Source organism: Oreochromis aureus, linkage group 7 (genome assembly GCF_013358895.1).
Source record: "Oreochromis aureus strain Israel breed Guangdong linkage group 7, ZZ_aureus, whole genome shotgun sequence".
NCBI lineage: Eukaryota > Metazoa > Chordata > Actinopteri > Cichliformes > Cichlidae > Oreochromis > Oreochromis aureus.
The window spans coordinates 13,626,425-13,646,752 of NC_052948.1; the positions used below are offsets into that span (position 1 = coordinate 13,626,425).

At 40.0% G+C, this 20,328-nt stretch overlaps 1 protein-coding gene across 1 annotated transcript in view; it reads right to left on the reverse strand.

Annotated features, from left to right (window-relative positions):
• Positions 1-20,328, reverse strand: part of megf11 (multiple EGF-like-domains 11) — a 73,216-nt gene that overhangs the window by 26,264 nt on the left and 26,624 nt on the right. The window contains exon 7 of the mRNA XM_039615488.1: positions 86-332. Coding sequence (XP_039471422.1) covers positions 86-332 — 247 coding nt within the window. The remainder of the gene's footprint in view (positions 1-85; positions 333-20,328) is intronic.

The following is a 20,328-nucleotide window of genomic DNA, read 5'->3' on the forward strand; positions in this document are numbered from 1 at the left end:
TCTTTGCATCAGCAAGAAAGAGGATAGCACACTCACATTGCTTCATAAAATGTGCCAAAAGAGTAAATATGATAGTGGTACTCACAAAGCCCCTGTGTAGCCCGGTGCACAGATGCACTCTCCTGTCTCGTGGTTGCAGGTGGCACCATTGAGACACTGGCATGGTAACTGGCACGCCTTGCCATAATAACCATGCTCACAGGGCTCCTCACAACGCCATCCCTGGTACCCATCAGTGCAGACACAGGCACCTGTGATGGGGTTACACTTAGCCCCATTTTGGCACTGGCACCGATTGCTGCAGTGAGGTCCCCAGAAGTCACTCTCGCAGCCTGCAGGCACAGAGACAAGGGGCATCAAGCACACCAGAAAAAAGAGGAGACTATGCATCAGAATACACTCGTGAACACTGAAAATCATAATGGTCACATAAAAGCACAATAAATAATATAGTGACTCATTAATGATTGTTTGGAATAACCATAAAAGTTCATCATTAATAATAAATGATCAGGGGAAATCTTCCTCCCAATGAATTACTCTTTATTATAATGGTATGATTTGGAAGCGCTGTCTCAGACTGCTTGCAAATCTTTCTCTATGCCTCCAATATTAATTTTCATCAGTTCAACAAATTCAAACTCTAAAGCTTTAATCTGTGTATTTTTTATTTTTTGAACATGTAACAGCAAACAAATTGCTGGATTTAATCTTTTCACTCAATTAATTGAACATATTATTAAAATACTATCTGTGTACCAAAAGGCTGATAGTCTTCCTCTGGGCCACAGACCTCGATTAAAAACACATCAATAAAGCACACTGGTACCCGTGGTGTTCCTTCATTACCAAAACCAGTACACTGGCACTGCGGTTTATGGACTGATCCAATATGTTTACCATCTTACTGTTATAGCCAGCAACAACAACACAGAATCTTCCTGCTTGCTAAGATGTTTGCTTTAAAAAAAAACTAAATTATAAAATCATGGCATTGTTTAGATCTTCAGTGGGAATAAATTAGCTTGTGGCTCAATACCACAGAGTTGAGAGGTATGACAATAAATTGCTGGTTTTGGTCTTTCCAAGGATTTTTTTTTCACTCCTGCTCAGGATCATATGAGAGCAGGTACTTTTATGAGGATGCCTTGAGCAAAAAACAGACAAAAGGCCCTCCACAGAGCTAACGCTGTCAAGCAATTGCTAAGAAAAATGGGCACAGAGAGACAGGAAGAACGTGTGGACTCCCCAATGAAAATACCTGATTAGAAATCGAAATGAGACAGTTCACTGATCTTCTGTTTCATACTCTCAAAAACTACCCATATATGCTTGTGCTTGTCCTATTATAAGGTAGCAACAATGCACAACAACATTCATATCTCGTGTCTGTATGAGTCAATACAAAAGAAAACAAATGAAAGAAAGCTTCTGGCTGACAAACACCCTGTGCAGAAGCCTTGTAAACATTATTGTTAACTACTTCCCCAAAAGACATCCTGACCAACCATCTCTCTAAAAGTAAGTAAATATATTAAGGTCTTTACCCAGGATACCTCTCATTTTAATATGATTTTTTTCTATTTGATATTTCCTATGTTGCAACCCTAGCATTCAGAAAACCTTTCACATAAAGATGTCTTAATTGTGAACATTTCATAACTTTATGTTTAATACTGAATACGGCTGAAACTTCAGCTTTTTAACATTTTCTATCATTCTAGAAAATACCGAAATCCAACTTTACAGCTCTGCGGATGAAAAATTTAAAGGTTTTCTAACATCATCTTCATCATACAGTAATGCTGCCAAGGATGTGGGCATAATTTATATGTTGCACTTGCTACTTTTAAAGCTGCATGCAAGGGGAAGGGCGACATCATAAAACAAACAGTCAGCACAATATCTTCTTCTTTGTGTGCGTCAGGGCACCTTAACCTACCGGTTCGAAACATGGACCCTTCACACAAGTGTATTAAACCTGTATTCTTTAAAATGGCCAGCAGGGGGTGATCCCAGTGGTTGAGAAAATTGCCTATGACCTCACTACTGGCTCCACTTATTATCCCTCTAAGCATTTTCAGATGTGGTTAGCAGTGTTGCCTCACAACAAGGAGGTCCTGGGTTTGAATCCAACAAATGTAGCTGGGGTCTTTGAGTGGGTTCTCTCTGATTACTCTGGTTTTCTCCCACAGTCTGAAAGCATGCATGTCAGTTTAATTGGTAGGTGTGAGTATGAATGTGTGAATGTGTTAGCCCTGCAACAGACTGATGAACTGTGCAAGGTGTATCCTGCATCTCCCGCTATAACAGCTGGGACTGGCTTCAACACCAACATTTTCCTATTGAGTTTATGGTCTCAGCAGTTTAATCTGTCCTGTAATACAATACTTAAGATCTCGTTTAGCATGGGAACCTGGCAACCTTATGTGGTCAGGACCTGTCTCACCTGATCTCATGACAACCTGTGACTCAAGATGAAATCACTGCAAATTTCTGCATGCAGTTACAAAGGCATGAATTTGGTGGTGCTGATCCTTCCAGCACCACCACATCTAAAAGCAGATCATTTCACCACATCTAAAAGCAGTCATTAGACTCAGTGTTGATATAAAAATGTAAATTTGCAGGTTTTAAATGTTTTGGTTCAAATTCCTTGTAGTGGACAGATGACAGCTCTGCGTTACCAACAAGCAAATAAAACGATTAAAGAGGTGCAAATACAGTTCTGTTACGATGAAATGGCGGTAAAATGTATAGTGTGAGACTGAATATATGCGATGTTGACATATCACAACCATCACAGAGAAAAATCTTAATAACACCCTGAAATTAATCTGCAAAAAAAAGAAAAAAAAAGAGAAGCACATGTGCAAGCTGTTCACACCTTTCAGTGACTATACGAAAGAGCGAAGGAGGACTCAGAGACTAACACGAGGAACAAATCATTTTTCATATATAACAGTTTGATACTTTAATGATTTTAACGCCTCTTTTCAGGTGGAACTTCAGCAGCCAGCTGTCAAAATGAAAAAAGAAATAAGGTACTTGAGACAGTCGAATTATCAAACTGTTGTAAACGTTCGCGAGCACTCATTTTTCACATTTTGCTAAATGCACAAGCTGACTAATTGTGCTGAAGTTGGAGCAATATAACAGAAAAGTTTAATTTGGATCCACACCTGTATGAGACAATGGCTGCTCAGTGTTAAATTCAGTGGCATTACTAAGAAGTACCTGAGGATATGATGTAAAACAAGTAATTCGCACATTCCTGGGAATTGGTCTGTTAAAAAAAAAAACAAAAAAAAAAACAAACCCACAAAACTCAATTGGACCTGTAATCAAGGAAACAACTAGTGATCAACAACCACAATGTGAATGAAGAATGATCAGCACTGAGGTGGGATAGTAAGCTGCCTTCAGTCCCAGCCAGGTAATTGTTCATTTGAGATTCTAGTAATGATTTAAGTGACTGATATGGCATTATATCTCTCCATCAGCAGCTGTATTGCCTCACAGATAAGCCCAGCTTGAGATCCAGGACAGCACAGCAGCCAGGATGGTGAATATTCCCCTATTGATTCGCACACCAACACAGCCTGAGCTGAAAATGTAAAGACGCCGAGCCCCCCCTCCTTCTATGCTCACTTTGCCAGAGCTGTGATCAACCAGAATTGGAGCTTAATGAACTCTGTTTCATGGTCGGCACTGAAGCCTGTTTTTCCAGGTACACAGCAGGAAGATGATCAGCCCTTCACTGATACGGACAGGTCTGCCCTGAAGGGGGTCCCGAACCACTGGGCTAGTGCAGTATTGCTTTTGCGTTTGGACAGACTAGAGACTACATTACAGGGCTCTCACTGATTTGATCTAATCTGCTCCTGGCCTCCAGTCTGGCATGAATGAGCTCCCTGAAGGTTGAGCTGCTGCCACGCAAACGACCCTGGCACATTAAACTTGAGGGGTGTGCGGGCGGTGGTGGTAATGGATGAGCAGTTTAACTGCAACTTGGTTTAGCAGTCTATAAGCACTCATCAGAGCTTCCTCTGCTCAACAGTGCTCCCTCGACACAGCAGAAAAATGGGCAGTGTCTCTACAACTTAGAGGCATCATCACCTCTGGCTTCAGCTCAAACCTTGGCCACATTAGCAGAGATGGCATTTTACATTCTTACATGCACAACTAAAAATATAATATCAGTTAAAAAAAATAAATGCATAAATACCAGAGAGGCAGGGAGAAACAGAATAAACCAAAATCTATCCCGTGCTTAATTTGCAGACTTTTCTGGTGCTTAGGAGCTCAACAAATGTTACTATTTGAAGTTTTAAACCTTCTTTAGCTTCCAGTTAGAGGCCTCAGCACATTGAGAGCAAAGCCCATTATCTTGCTGTCTCTCTCCTACACGGAGGTTCGGAAACTTTACCCAGTAGTCTCTCACTCCCCAGCTCTGACAGCATTTAACTGTGATTAAGGAGTCAGAGTTCATGACGAGCTGCGGGCAAAAACAGAGAGAAATAGCAGAAGAAAGTAGCATGTAGCATGAAGGCTTCAGTTTCCAGAGAGAACAGCTAAATTGTGTGTGGTGATGAGGACCCCTGTGGGTTTCGGTCTGTAGGCAACAAATCCCACAGACTGAAACCAGAGAAGATGCAGTCCAAACCATTAACTGGTCTGGCCCGGGTCACTGTGTCTAACCAGAGGACACATACACCATCCAGCCTGAGCTCTCAGAGCTCATAATGTATAACAGTTAGAATGTGGATAACCTCACACACAGGGAAAGGTCCAATCCCAGGATGCTGAGTAAAATCCCCTCTGCTGGAACAAAACAGATCACGAAGGGCTACCGGCAGGTAGTAAACTTCTGAAGGTGATGTCCAAAGAATAGGCTGAGAGAGCCATCATGGTGGTGCTGAGCTTTGAAGTATGCTCAAGAGCCTGCATAATCAGAGGCTGGCTGAAACAGGATTAAAACCAAACAGCTTTCAGCAGCCGACTTCATTCAGGAGCTCTCCTGAACTTGGCAACTTACAGCAAAATGTTTGTCACTGTTCTCGATGAGGAGAAGTCTGCGCCGCTGAAAGCTGCCATAAGCTTCTCCAAGCTAAATTCAAAATGAAGGCCTCAGTCAAGCTCTTTAAACACAGAATATCTTTCACCATTCAAATGGCGCCCAAGTTTTAGACATCATTTATTCAGCTCGACGGAGGGGAAAAGCAAACTTCAATTACAATTATAGTATAAATGCTGGCTAGTGGTGGTGGATGGTGCAGACGGTTGCTTTCTCCTTTGCCCACTCTAACTGTAAAAGCCACATTATTGCTACTGGAATATTTGGCAGGCAGCCTGACTTCACTCCCCACTGCCTGAGTCACTCACTGTCACATAACTATTATTAACACACACTGTTGACACTTGAGGAATAACTTAACTAAAGACATTAGAAGGGAAAATGCTCTGGCGCCTGAGAGCCTTTTACTCGACGCTTACTTTTGAGCAGAGCTTGTAGCAAAGCAAAGCAGCGTGACTCATTGTCTTGATGAGTCGCCTGCATTGCCTCATGAGCAGAATGCACCTCTGAGTTTCATATTGTCTGGATCGCACTTTGTTCCACTAGCTTTGTTCTTTTTTTCCCCCTTCTTTCCTTGACAGATCTGAATTTTCAAATTATACTTTATGGTCAGAATTAATGCAGACAAGCCACCACTTACAAATGGCATAAAGAGACAGACTTTCTTTAGACATTTTAAATGTTAAAATTATATTTAAAAAAAAAAAAAGAACAATGAAACAATTGTTCCTACAATTTAGCTGACACGAGAATATGTAATACTCTGCTCTTCAATCAATATGAGCTATTTGCAAAAGGAGTTATTCAAAAAAAAGCCACACTCAACTATTCATCACAGCTCCCTGACTCATTGATGCAGACTAACTGAGTGAGAAGCAGACAGGGCTGGGACAGGGTCTACAGGGAAAGTGATGATTGTTGTGTAAAGTGGTAAATTTGCACTGAGTGATAAATGTCTCTGAGCTTTGTTAAACCTGGGGCTGTAAAAGCAGCCAATACGCTACAAGACAGGTCCTACTGGCACCTCCGTGTTCTGCTGACACCCATTATGCTGTTATTTATTAGTCCCCAGAAAACCCAGGCACGACAAGTAAAAAGTTTAGATACATCCATGAGAGCTTGACAAATGAACTTCTAAATATACAGAGGAAACTGCCAATAGTTATGGGCGCCGTTTTGCTGAACTGGAATAACAGCACGCTGCGGCTTCTGCTGTTGGGCGTGTCTTTTGTCCTGCCCTAATTCATCTTAGCTGAGACCCTGTGTGCTCGCATTTCCCTGGGGGGAAAAGCAGCACACAATCAAGCTAACAACACAAGGTCTATGAGCAGAGTTTGCTGCTCAAACATTTCACTATAATGCACCATACACTTCCTCCTGATACCACCTTGCAGCTGGAGAAGAACTAACAAGACCTGACTGTTGCCTACTTGGAGCCACAAAACTAATGAGTGAATAGCTTAATTCTTTTAGGTCTATGCATTACCGATTAAAAAGTCTGGCCTGGTTCTTTATCCTGAGGAGGATCTGATCATTTGTCTGAGTTCTACTCTATAGGATGCTAACATGGATCAATAGAAGTACTGCAGCCAGCTCCCCTGCAGCACAGCTGTAACTGGGTTAACAGGACCAGTGGCTGACTGAGACCGACAAGGCCAGGTCATCTCACGTGGTATTCCAAACGAGCACTTAAAAGTAACGCTACTAAAAAGAGTGCCCCTCAGTTTCTAATAAAGCTGCCCATGTTGAGCAGTAATGCAAGCGCCCTGCGAGAGATGCTCTGCCTCATTGCAGTAAACCAGTCACTTGTTCAACACAACCTGACACGGCTCATGAAAGCCTCTGGATCAGCAAATTGTTACACAGCCCACTGCTCCTTCCAATTAATAATTTACCCTTCACCCTGTCCTGCAGAAAACAAACCCTTTGCTCTCTTGCCACAGGACAACAAAAAAAAAAAAAAGCAATCAGAGCAAAGGCGGGCATTTATCTACAGTGCACAACAATACACAGTGACCCGGGTATAAATAAAGCCACGACTGTAGCACTTCAAAGACATAACACACAGCAGTAAATCAGTCACCTGGAATGACGTGGTCCCTCCAAAAAACAATGTCAACCTGACAATACCAACTGTTACCAGACTTAATTTGCACATATTGATTTCCTATTTTCAATTATTAATTCTAATTAGGATGAAGTAGAATCTGCCATAGGGCAACGACAGTCGATGTGAAGGGGTGCGCAATCAAGAGAGTGGAGACTGATGTATATTCATATAATGCCAATACAGCCACCCCTACAATTGTAGCTCTATATATTTCCCACGTGAAGTTACTACTTTTTAAACGAGATTTACAGTTATTTTCCAGATTAAGACTGTACGCATAAAACTACAGTAAGATGAAAGCATTTACTTAATGCGCCTATAATTACAATCCAGTAGTATCATACAGTGGCAGGATTCTGCATTTACCCTAAAATCTGTGTAATTTAAGTTCAATAAAAATATAACTCAGTCTTTGCTTGTAATAGAATATCTGAGTTACTAACTCACCACAACTGCAAATTGGTAACTTTGTTTGCACAAAAGACACATTAGTAATCAACTAAAGAGAACACCTTAAAAGGATCTTCCAAACCGCTGACCTTCAAGAGTCAAAAAACCTGCTTGGTGGAAAAACTTGGATTACCACGTTGCTGCGGTGTGGCTCTATCGACCAGCCATGCTGCAGTTTACATCCACGTCTGTCGAGACTCATGTGTACCGGAGACCTTGAAGACATTTAATACGTGGGCGCCAAATAGTAGTGTTAACAATTCAATATCTGACCAAATGTGAAATATCACAACCTTCCATTCAGTTCTCTGCTATGGCAGGCTCAAGCAACAAAACATATTGCCTCCGGCTACTTCAGCAGTCAGCATGAAACTATTTTAAAGAAAAAATCTCAAGATGAGACAACGTTTGACTACATGGCACTCCTTCTTGTTGTTGCCTCTGGTGTAATTGGTTATATTGGTAAAATCATATTATGTTTTGTTATCCTTTCAACCATATTGTGCACTTTCACTGCAGCTCTGCACTCATTTTAAAACACATGGCTTCAGTGTGAGGGGTTCTTGTGTCCCTGGTATCACAATTAGAGATTTGTGACTGGCTTTATTTGCATAAGTAGTCTTAATAAATGGAGTCCTAAAGAAGAAAAGCTGCAGCTGTTGAATTTATGTACATGGCACTAATTAGTTCAAGTCCTGTGTTTACGGTATGAGTTCTGTGGTTTTATGTGGATTAACAGATTATCACTTTCTGTAGATATCAGTGTATACAGTCTGCTTCGTTATTAGAGTGCATATAGAAGCTCAGAGGAGGCACGGCCAATCACAGGTGGATTTAGCAATCAGAGGTGCACGCTTGAAAGAGATTTTTTTTTTTTTTTTTTACCAGGTTGTTTTAAAATCTACATGACATGAATTATCTATGTCTACGCCAGACTGCTCTACTGAAAATAGCAGGTTATAAAAGCAGGTTCTGTTTTTTGCATTGTCAAACAAAAAATTAGCACAAGCACAGCATATCATAATATATAAACAACACAGCATCCTGCAGGCTGCAGCTGTAATGGCAATCCCCTTGGAGCCCCACCACACTGTATATTCAATATCACACACCAGAAAAGCTTTAATTGCACAGTGTATCTGCATATTTATGTATCATTATATGCCAGTGGGACTGGTATATAACAATATTTTTGAAGTAAATATGTGCTTTTATTTCATTATCATTTTAGATTTTAAAGATTTTCTTTAAAGTTACCCTTAAGTAGAAATTGCCGGTATTACTTTTGTAAACTAGCACAGAGACATTAGTAATAACAAAAAAAGCAATTTAAGAGAAAATAAAGCTTAAGAAAAAAAAACACAGTTTGGTTTTACCTTTCAACGTTATACTAATGATTGTTTTTATTATTGATTAATCTGCTCATTTCTGTCCATTACTAATCTGCCACTGCTCAGGCCAGAAAAAACATGAAACATATCCATCACAGCTTCTCAGGAACGTAACCATCAAACTGCTTGTTTTGCATAACTTCTTCCTTATAACTCACTACAATCATGACACTGTTACTTTAGGCAACAATTATGTAGTTATTCTAATATCAAGATTGTTGCCAGTTATTTTTAAAAATCCCTTGAAAACAGATCAGCAGCAATCAATGAATATGTCCAGTATCAATCTGAGATGGTATCATAATTTAATTCTCAACAAACGGGTTCATCATAAACTAATGCACTACTTAAGCATACTTGGTGGATAAAAGGTAAAGGTGATAAAAGATGAAAGAAAGAATATATTACTTTTGCTTTTTTTTTTGAAAAATGACAGCAATCTGTTGTGTTTTTACCACGCCAAAGAATACGAGAGTAACATTAGTAACATTAGTTATTTAAAGCCACTGAAAAATTGGCTTTAAGACTTAACCTAAAACCTGCAATCTTAAACATTAATAACCAAAAACTGCAATAGAAATTGAATTTAATCTTCCTCATCTGGACAGTGAGCACATCTTTAGATCTGATTTGATTGACAGCAAGTTGACAGCATAAGGGAAACCTCAGACTTCCCTCTCACTACACACGGGTTAAAAAATGCTCAGTAGATCCCGACTCATACAGGGTGCTTACAGGATAGACCTTGTGGAGCTGAATCTCCTAATACTGGATATTTAGTTCATCTTGCATGTTTTTAATAAAAGGGCTTAAGATAATATTTATGGGTAATATGAGTCACTTTCAATTTTTATAGATCAACTGAGCTGCAGCTGAGTGTTTCCTAGCAGCAGACACCTGAGGGCAACCAATAATAAAGCACCTGCAGATGGCATAGCTTTTAATATGTACATTTAAGTTTGCTTTTTATAAGTGTGTACTCAGGAGTGTACTTGATTTGCTGAAGTTGTTTGAAAACAGGTCTCATTATTGGAGAGTGTCCTGACAAAGTGATTGGGGAAATCTCAGCTGACCAATCAGCATTAGCAGAATATTAAAGCATTTTGTGGGGAGAATTTAGCTTCCGTATAAGCAAAACAAAAAATATTAGTAAAGTTTAATTTTAATCCTGATATAAAATTAAAACTGCATTTGTGAAAACTGAAATCAAAATGTAACAGTTTGGTCTAGACATGGGAGTATATTTATTTTATATTCCAGCCCCATTCATTCATATTCACTAAGGACCATCTTGTGAGTGCCCTCTAGCCAAATAGCATCCAGTGTCACTAAAGTAAAAGAAGGAACAGACGCTGTTTTTTTCAACTAACTCCACTGAACCTTAAATTAAAATGTAGAGAAAAAAAAGCATTGTGTTAAATTGGAAAAATGTGAAGACAGCCAGCCTACTGACAAAATAATTTTTCTGCAGCTTTATTGTCGCGTTCACATTGTTGTGAAGTAAAAACAAGAAACATTAAATACTTGGAAGTCCTGCTAATACTTTTTATTTAGACACGTATATGACTTTGTGGTGCTGTGTGGAAAGGAACCAAGAAATTAATATTGTGCAGAAAACTTAAGAAACTGGAGCCATGCAGTTTGAGCAGATTAAAGCTAAACTGGAAATAAAATACAAATGCAACGGGTTTCATCTTGAGCTGAGAAAACAGGTGTTAAGCCTTGACAGCACTAGCATCTAGATTTACATGTTTCCAAGCTAATACTGTCAAGAAAACACCAGGCATAAAAAAATGTTTAAAAAACAAAAAGTCAAAGTGCGAATGTCCATCTGTCAATCTGATTATTGAATTCCCTAAAGCTTGAGACACACGGCTATAACAGCACCGGAACTCATCGACTAACACAGAGAGGTGCATAAATGCAAATTTTCTGTTGTGTCTGCATTTTAACCACTCCTCTCCACACACTGTAAGCAAACAAAACTTGCTAGTTGTTCTCTCAAAGCCGTGATTTTATGTGTCTCGGGTGTCACGGCATATGAATATCCCCCCCCACCCCCCACCCCACTGTAAACACTTAATATGATTCATCTTAAAGGCGGTCAATCAGTGCGCCTATCCACCTACCAAATGAATCCCAACAATACAGGAACACGTTCGCACATTGAAACACAAGGATAATTGCTTTTTAATGATCTCACATTATGCAAATGCTCATCATGTAGCCATCAATCTTGGAGGGAGTTTCTACCTGCCTGACCACCAGTTAATCTGACACACTGACGTATATTATATGAGGAAAGTTATGAGGCAAAGACTTTTATGTACAACTTCGTGTTTTTTTTTTAATTGAATAAAAAAAATAGCCAAGAAAAAAGCCCAGAAAAGTGGTTTTTTTTTTTCATTACTATTCATCTAAAATGGGCAAAATGTGGCACAGTCATGCATTTAAAACTATATTAGCACTGCATCTTGGGAAATATTTGAATCTGTGGAAAACAGGAGGTTGAAAAACCAGAGCAGTGCATTATGCTCAATGAGGTAAAAAGAGTAGTGGCACAGGATGGATGGATACCTGAAATATGAAAGGACAGAAACAGGAAAACATCTTGAGCCTTTGATTAACACAGAAAAACTGTAGATTAAGAGTTTTTTCCTTTCTTTTTCCCTCCCCTATTTCTCTCCAGGATAATACGGACCCTTTGGAGATTTCTCAGGAAAAAAAAGGAAAATCCAGAATTTCAACTCAAATGAACTGCTGCCTCTGAAAGCAGCGTTGTTATCCCAGTCTCTGAAACTTGCTGGCCCATGAATTATTCTCCCCGATTCTCAAAGTCAAAGTGAAGAGAAAAGTATACAACAGCAACTTAGGGAGTACTGTGTGTGAGTGGCAGAGAGAGAGCAGGAGAGAAATACTGTAGTACATTAAAGAAACAGCAAAGAAATGAATTAAGCCATCTGGGAAGAGCAGGGTCAGCATGGGGCATAAAACCACCCGCATGACATTTATTATAAGAGAAGAAACATAGTTTAAAAATATCTAAAACTAGACAGATTTGCTCATCGGTCAGGTTTTGATTAAAAGTTTTAAGGAATAAACAAATGACACAAATGAAGGGAAAGAATCCGCCCAAAAGCTTTAAGAGTCAGCAGAAGGAACAGTGATATTGATCCATGGACCTTAACCCTCTTTTTGTTCTGTGGCAGAGGGCGAATTTGTCATTCATACTACAGTATGCCTGTGCCTGAAATGGAAGTGAGTCCCAGAATTATAATACAAGAGAATGTTTAAAGTGTGAAAGCTGAGAGAATCACATGGTGTCAAGTTTCTTTGCTAATCTAATTTCTCAGGAGGGACTCATCACTTTGAGGATGCGGGTGCCTGAACCAGTAAGTCAGCATTTTCTGTCTTTTATCCATCTAAACTCAATTGAAAGGTCTTAATGAAGTGCGCAGTACAGGACATGATGGACTCCTATAGGTAGGTGCGCTTTTTTTCCCTAAACATTGTACTGGTTGGTGATGTGTTCTCACCCAATCAGGGCAAAAAGACAATTTTAGTGGCACTGACGACTAATTTTAGATGAGCGTCTGCAGAACACAGATTGGATCGTCATGAATACATCCTTGTGTGGGGTAACGATTACATTTCCTCTAAAATTTCCTTTGATCCTTATCATCCAGATGCCCTTTTGTCAGTGGTTAAATCCCAAGCTACATCTCTTTGTTCCAGTTAGTATGCCCTAGCTATGTGATAGCGTATCTTTGCGTTTTGTCTGTTTCCTTTTTTCTTTGTGGCAACAGCCACCAATTTAATTGAATTTCTTGGCTTTTAATGTCTGCATTACTCTAATCAGAGAAGAGTAGAGTTGTTTATCTCGACCTTGGTAGAATTAGCAGAGGGTATTTGTGGAGATGTAGAATTAGCAGAGGGTATTTGTGGAGATGTTAATGCACAAACAATTCTGCAAGATCGTAACCTCAGCTTTTATTGATCAACTAGTCCAAGGTGCTTATAGACTTTCCTGACACTGCCATGCACTCAGGCACTCACACACAAAAAAAAGACAATTCTTGCGACAATCTGCAGTAAACTCACACCAAATATAAACAATAGTTTTATTCTTTTGTCAGCCTTGTTTGCGGGTGGATAATCTTAAGATGCTACCACTGGATAATTCATCAATCACAGACAGTAGAAAGATAGGGCTTGCACCAAAGTAGGATCCAGGGAAATTTGCTGTCTCACACAAACAACATGCAATATAACCTTCTGAGAGGGTAGCACGGCTGCAGGCGAGGCAGAACACAGCGGAATGCAAAATACAACCCCAAATACCCTAGGGCCCGGAGGCAAATTTGATTAAAAGTTTGTTTTTCTTCACTCTCAACAAACGGAGGAGCTCGTCGATGCGGCACTGACAGTTAATTGGACTTGGCAGGGCCACGAGTTCATTCGTCAGCATTGTGTGGGGCTGGCCTAGGAGGAGCAGGACAATCGATGTCCCTCAGGACGGCCTGTAATCACTGCAACACTCCAATGAAGTCCAGGGTTAAACATCAGGAGATTGCAGGTGCACCAAAGCATCTGAGAAAGACTGCTAATATGTTCCCTCTCCCAAAGCAAGGCAAGGACACAGCAACGCAGCACCCAAAGGACTGTGGCGATCCTCAAGCTATTATTCTGATCATAATGATCATGAGTCCAAGGTCCTGAGAGGTGATTGGGGCATCTATTACTAATACTTTGCTAAATGTGATATCTGTATATGGGGTACAAGGTAGAAGATATATGTGGATGTGTATAGTTCTGCCTATAGATACGTTTTTTAAAATATGATAATTTACCCTTTATTTGTACTTTCAACTTAATAACACTGAAGTATATACTTATATAAACCTCATTAAATCTTGTGAAATTTAGCATATCTACTAAGAATAACTATCTGGGTATTGGGACTGACACAAGAGCTCAGTCTGATGTTTCACAAAATGAAGCATAGGACATTAAAGCAGAAAGCACATTTCTACTACACAGATGGGAAAGATGAACACAAATAAATCATGGGAAAAAAATAAATATTCATTCCATGATTCTCGCTGCTTTATTGGGTAAATACTGAGCATTCTCAGATTACAGAATAACTAACACAAAAGCATAAGCAATCATACTAACAACAATCATACTTGAGATACATTCACAACAGCTGACAGACACATTCAAGTAATAATACGACATCATGAGAAGTCAAATCTTCATGGCTGATACTTACACTGGGGGGCAATTTACTACAAACATTTTCTTTTTCTTTAAGACCGTGAGGAGTCTGGCCTTCTCAGGTTTTTGAAGCCACTGGTCAGAATAGAAAAATAATGACACTGATGGACGGGACGGGAGGAGTTATGTCAATTCTGTAGAGACCTAACAACAGAGATCCACGGAGCATTTTGACACCATGTGCAACTGTGTCCAAAACTCAAATGACTGAAACAAACAACGCATTAGGCCACAAAACTAAGTGTGACTTATAGGCTGTAACATGATCCTGAAGCTGCTTTGTTCTGCATTAGTATTCAGGAGATATCTTATCTCTCTAAACTGTTATCATAGCATTTCAGCTATTTTAGACACACTGACCTTCTCTTAAGGACAGGAGATAAGGCTTTTTAATGTCCTTATTAAATCAAGCCATCTATACAGGCTCTCAGAGCTGGGTGGTGTGTTCCAGGAGCCCTTAACTCTCTCTCTCTCTCTTTCTCTCTTACTGACTAATGACAAGCATGAGGGTGATAATGACCCTCGGAACTTCATGTTATATCATCCTAACCATCACCATGCACCATGAGTATGACATCCACCAGCTTTTTATATGTTAAATACTAAGAATTCATACATGCATCTCTCTCTCTCCTCATATATAATATAATAATATAATCACAGTATGCAGCAGACATATGGATGCACAACACATCAAACCTTGAAGCAGATGGGTTACAGCAACTGGGTGCCACTCCTGTCAGCTGAAAAAACATTTTTTAAAAAAGTTGCCTAATCTGATAAGTCTCCTTTATCAATGCACCATTCAGATGTTAGGGAGAGAATTTGGTGTAAACAACATGACATTATGGATCCATTCTGCCTTGTTTTAAAACTTCAAGCTGGTTGTAATGGTGTGGGGAATATGTTCCTGGCACGCTTTGGGCCCCTTAGTACCAACTGAGTATTGTTTAAACATCACAGCCAACCTAAGTATTGTTGCTGTATTTTTTCTGACCATATCCATTCCTTTATGACCACAGTGTACCCATCTTTACATGGCTGCTTCCAGCCTGATGATGTGCAATGTCACAAATTTCACATTATCTGAACAATGTTGAGTTCACTGTTCTCAATTGGCCTCCACACTCACCAGATCTAGATAGATAAGATAAATAGATTCTATCTATCTATCACACGCATACATACAAAGATACATACCTAACCCCACACACACACACACACACACACACACACACACACACACACACACACACGTCAGGCATTCTCCCAAAAGTAATGGAGCAGTGAGCTCTTGGGGAATAATAAATCCTGCTTAATGGGATGGTACAAAAAAATCTTCAGAGGCTGGCAAAGTCAATCTGCATGCTTGGCCAATGAGGCTTGTATGTACAGAAAGCATAAGAGACATGTAAGAGTGTGTGTGTGTGTGTGTGTGTGTGTGTGTGTGTGTGTGTGTGTGTGTGTGTGTGTGTGTGTGCGTGTGTGTGCGTAAAAGATTATGATTATTGTACTCAGTGAGAACATTTTTCAATAATGAATATTTAATTCATTTTCAGCTTTTATGTGGATGTGTGTGTGCACGTGAGTGTGTGCATGTGTGTGTGTGCTTGTCAGCTTGTAGCCAAGAATGCTGTCAGCTGTGGTGTGTGCGCCACATTTCATTTGATGGACTCAATATCAGTCAGTTGAAGTCTCTGCACAGTGATTTACACTACACATAAGTCACAGGAGTCAGTGTGAGGCATGCAGGGGAAGATCTGAGAGGCGTGCTGTCTGAAGCACGTCCTGAAACATCTCTTTCAGAGCCCGAGCAGTGGCATCCACATGGTTTAATCTTTTCTGTTTAACAGTCACCACTGGGTTTTAAAATTGCACACAACCAACTTGAATTACTAAAGTTAGCATGCAAAGTCCTTCCTAAGTTCTAAATAGCAAGTAATGGACTATTAGTGAAATAAAAGGTTTAACAATTTGTGCTCACTATTTCAACTACTGTCCAAGACTATAGTTATATATTCGGTTGTTAGAGTTTTGCTTTTGAATGCAAGACACTGCATATTTTTCTTAACTGCACCCAAATAGTAAACAAAATGACAAGATGTATATATCAAAGTTAAGAGGATCATGTGGACCTTTATTGTTAACAGCACAAATAAAATCAGAAGTAGCCCACATTACCGGTTCCACATATTTTCACAATGCCCCCAAGTGGCAGTGTGAAGCTACAACATGTATATGAGGGCCTACAAAGCTGTGTGTGGAACATAGATGCATACAGACTACCAGCACGCTACCATGTCGGGACCTTAAGCACAGCTTTTGCATACTTGGCAGTACACAAAATGGCTCCACCATCCACAGGGAACCCGGAGTCATTCACAAAAACAAACCTCTGCAAGCACAGTAGGCCTCAACTGCATTGATGCAAGCACACACTTGCACAGCGGCACGAGGCTCTATAGATCGGTCCGTCTTCTGTCCCCTTGAGAAATACTGTTGCCTGGGCGCTTTGATCTATCAAAATGAATGAGGCAGTTGGCATCGACTGAAATAAGCAGCAAGGAACCCACTTCAGAATGATAGAGTTAGAATATTTATAGTTCTCCAAAAAATGCCTCTTTACATGCTTGTATAATGAGGAATTCAATCGATGTGGACGTCTTTTTAAAAACACGATTCACTTTTTTTGCTTGCTGTTGTTGACGTGCAGGCGTCATCTCAAAGAAAAGCGACTTGTTGAAACACACGCTCACAAACAAACGTTCAGCTCTCTGTCTCTAAGATTAATGAAGGGAGAAGTTTTGGGAGCAAAGTAAGGTGACATTTGGAGTGATGTGTCAAGTGAGAGTGAATCTCTGTGTGCTATGCCGATGTTCAATGTAATTCAGTCCCTTGGTCTTTGACAGCAATGCATATCAATGTCCTGCTGCTGTGGGATTGGAGAGAAACCATCTGGCTTAGATGCTCTTCTGAGAATAATGTGTAAATACTGTCGACGTGTGCCAGAGGGAGTCCTCGTGAGAGTGTTTTTCAAGTCAAAATGAAGTTTAACAGCTTCTGGTCTGTTGGTCTTGGTCGGGCTGCTCTTTCATTTTACATCTACAGTTGTTGGGGCAAAACAAGCTAACAAAGCTAAAAGCACAAATCATTTAATTCTGTTTGAGCCACATCATTGTGATTGCAATCCCAAATTCCTAAATCCAATAAAAACAAATCATTGATTTAAATCCATAAAAATGGTCAGTTTTAGTGGTCAATTAGCATTTGTAGCATCTGATCTGGTGCAGCATAGCATAAAAAAGCCATTCATCAGCCACATTTATCAATTAACCACGTGTATAGCACACACAGCAATAGCTGCTTTGCCATCTGAATACATGAGGGAGGAATATGTTACCTCATGGGCCACGGCTGACCAAACACATTAGATTTGGCTGTTAAGTGTGATAGATTTCTTTTTAGAATGCAAGGGAAGCTTTGCGGTTAACAAACCTGAACTACTTCTTGGACTTTCCAGATACTTATATCGGTGGCATTGATTCTTAGAATCTCTGCACAAGTGGGCGTACATTTTCCACCACGATAGGGGAAAGAAAACTCCAAGAAGGCTGAGGAAAGAAACATTAAAAGCTTCATATGCACATTTCTTCTCCCCGAGCACCGGGAACATATCATTATCTGACTGAATCACATGAAATCAATGATAGTGCTTCATTGCACCTAATATTTTACAAGCGATGGCAGTCACGGCTAAATATACCTTACGACATCTATCTTGATCATTCTTTTTATTTGAAAGCTGTTATTACTGTAGCAAACAGTGACCCGGTGTGACAGACTCATCAAGAGGGATTAAATCACAAGAGCTGAAAAATACACAGAAATGAAGGAGGGGGAAAAAAAAAAAGGACCAGGTCATTTCTCTGCAACTTCACAAACGAAGAGTCTACTGCTAAACCCAAGAAACTCATAAGAGTCTCTAAAAAACTTTATATAGATTTTATTCAATAAACTGATAATATTCTACAAAGATTTGATTTCCCGTTTTATCTCATACTGTGTGCTTCTTTTTTTTTACGCTAACATGTAGTATATTTGCTGCAAACTACAACCAATAACAGCAGTAGCATACATCAGAAGACTAAAATGACTAAAGACATACTGTTCGGTCCCATGAGCGGAGCTCCATCTATCTGAATTGCCATTGCAAAAAAAATAAAAAATAAATCTGCTGCTGTCCCTGCTTTATTGAACCTAATATTTTTTGTCCCTTTTTTTTATTTACATGGTGGAATTCCTATTGTGAACATTGTTATTTCTCCAAGACAAACCCTACTGACAAAACAAAGTATACACAGTGGCACAGAGAGGACAAATAGATGCATTTCAATATGAAAAGAAGAGAAAGCAAAAGAACAGACAAAACAAGCACAACAATGGGGGGAAAAACAGACAAAAGCAAACATTAACAGGTACAGGGCAACCTTTCAATGCCCTAAACTGTTAAATTAAAAAATAAACAACTGATTCATGACAAGTGATTAGGAGAACATTTTCAAGACCACGTTCCACAAACACAATGTGCAGGCATTAGAGCAATCACACTAACCAACAGCAGCAATTAATCATTCATCACTCTGGGAAAACAAAGCCTCCCCTCAAAATACTCCAAATCCACACATGACAGACAGCAAGCATCGCTCATCTGCTTTTTCTGTTTTATGCGTGGTCCACATCTACCAGTGTGTCCTTGAGATGAGTCTGAGACACCCCGGGACTCGACGCAGGTCACAGGGCAGGTCTGGTCTCAGTGGGAATATTGCTTCAGGCCGAGAAAAAGGATGAAATGTTTTCTGGCTACAGCAGGTGGACAACAGCAGGCGAAAACAAAAAAACAAACCAAAAAAAACAAAAGAAACCAGGCTAGATCTCTCTTCAGCCTTCACCACCACTCCCAGCACAATTTACTGACTTTCTCCCACCTTATCGCCTTCCCTTTTCTGGCAACAAACAGTGCAACTCTTTATTTCCACCACCTGACCCATATACAAAACTGTTTCCTGGTGGGTGCTGCTCCAGAAACAAAGTCCAAGCCTTTGATCCAGCTCCAGATCATTGGCTGAAAGGCTGTCACTTCAGCTTTAGACCGCACAGCATCCCACCGCAGCTCTTCATCTCCAAGCCTGGACGGCACACTTTTTCTTTTTTTTATTTTAATCACATTCACAAATCCTTTGTCATATGATGAGCTCATTTTGCCTTCTCACCAGCTATGGAATTGGCTTTTATGTGAACACAAACACCTCAAGTCAAACATAATAGTGGTAAAATAAACAGCAAATAAAGCATGACATTGATTGTGTTGGAGCTGATTTGGTGTTAATGTGTGTATTTCAGCCCACTTGTGCCATAATATGAAGCCTGCATCCATTTGCATAAAGACTTTTACCTAACCGCCTCATCTGTCTGTGCTGAGCGAATGTAGAATTTACAGTGAAAGACAAAAAAAAAAAAACATGCTGCACCATTTACACGAAGGAAAAAGAGGGCAGATTTAATTTAAAAATTGGCACACATTCCTTATTTCGACAGATGAAAGCTCGTAAATGAAAAAACCTGGAATCATGCCTGGTATGGAAATCTAAAGTTATGAATAATGCCTCTGTCTCAATCATCAAGTCTGTTTTAACAAGGTGGATTATCCAATCACCTGCAGGCTCAAACGCACACACGGCTGCACTCCTAACCAACTAAGAGTGGGACAAGAGTCCCCGAGGGCCCTGAACCTCACACATCCTCCCTGTTGGACCCTCACCAGTCTGTAGGAGTGAGCAGCAGCAGCAGCAGCAAACAGCTCAGGCTTGTCATCTATGCCCATGAATCCACCTCCGGTAGGCCACTGCTGCTGCGCAGGCAGCTGATTTACACACAGTTGCTAATCAGCGAATGGCTCTCCTGCTAATGAAAACTCATAGATCTATACAATAACACTACTGATTTGATTTTATCTGCCATAA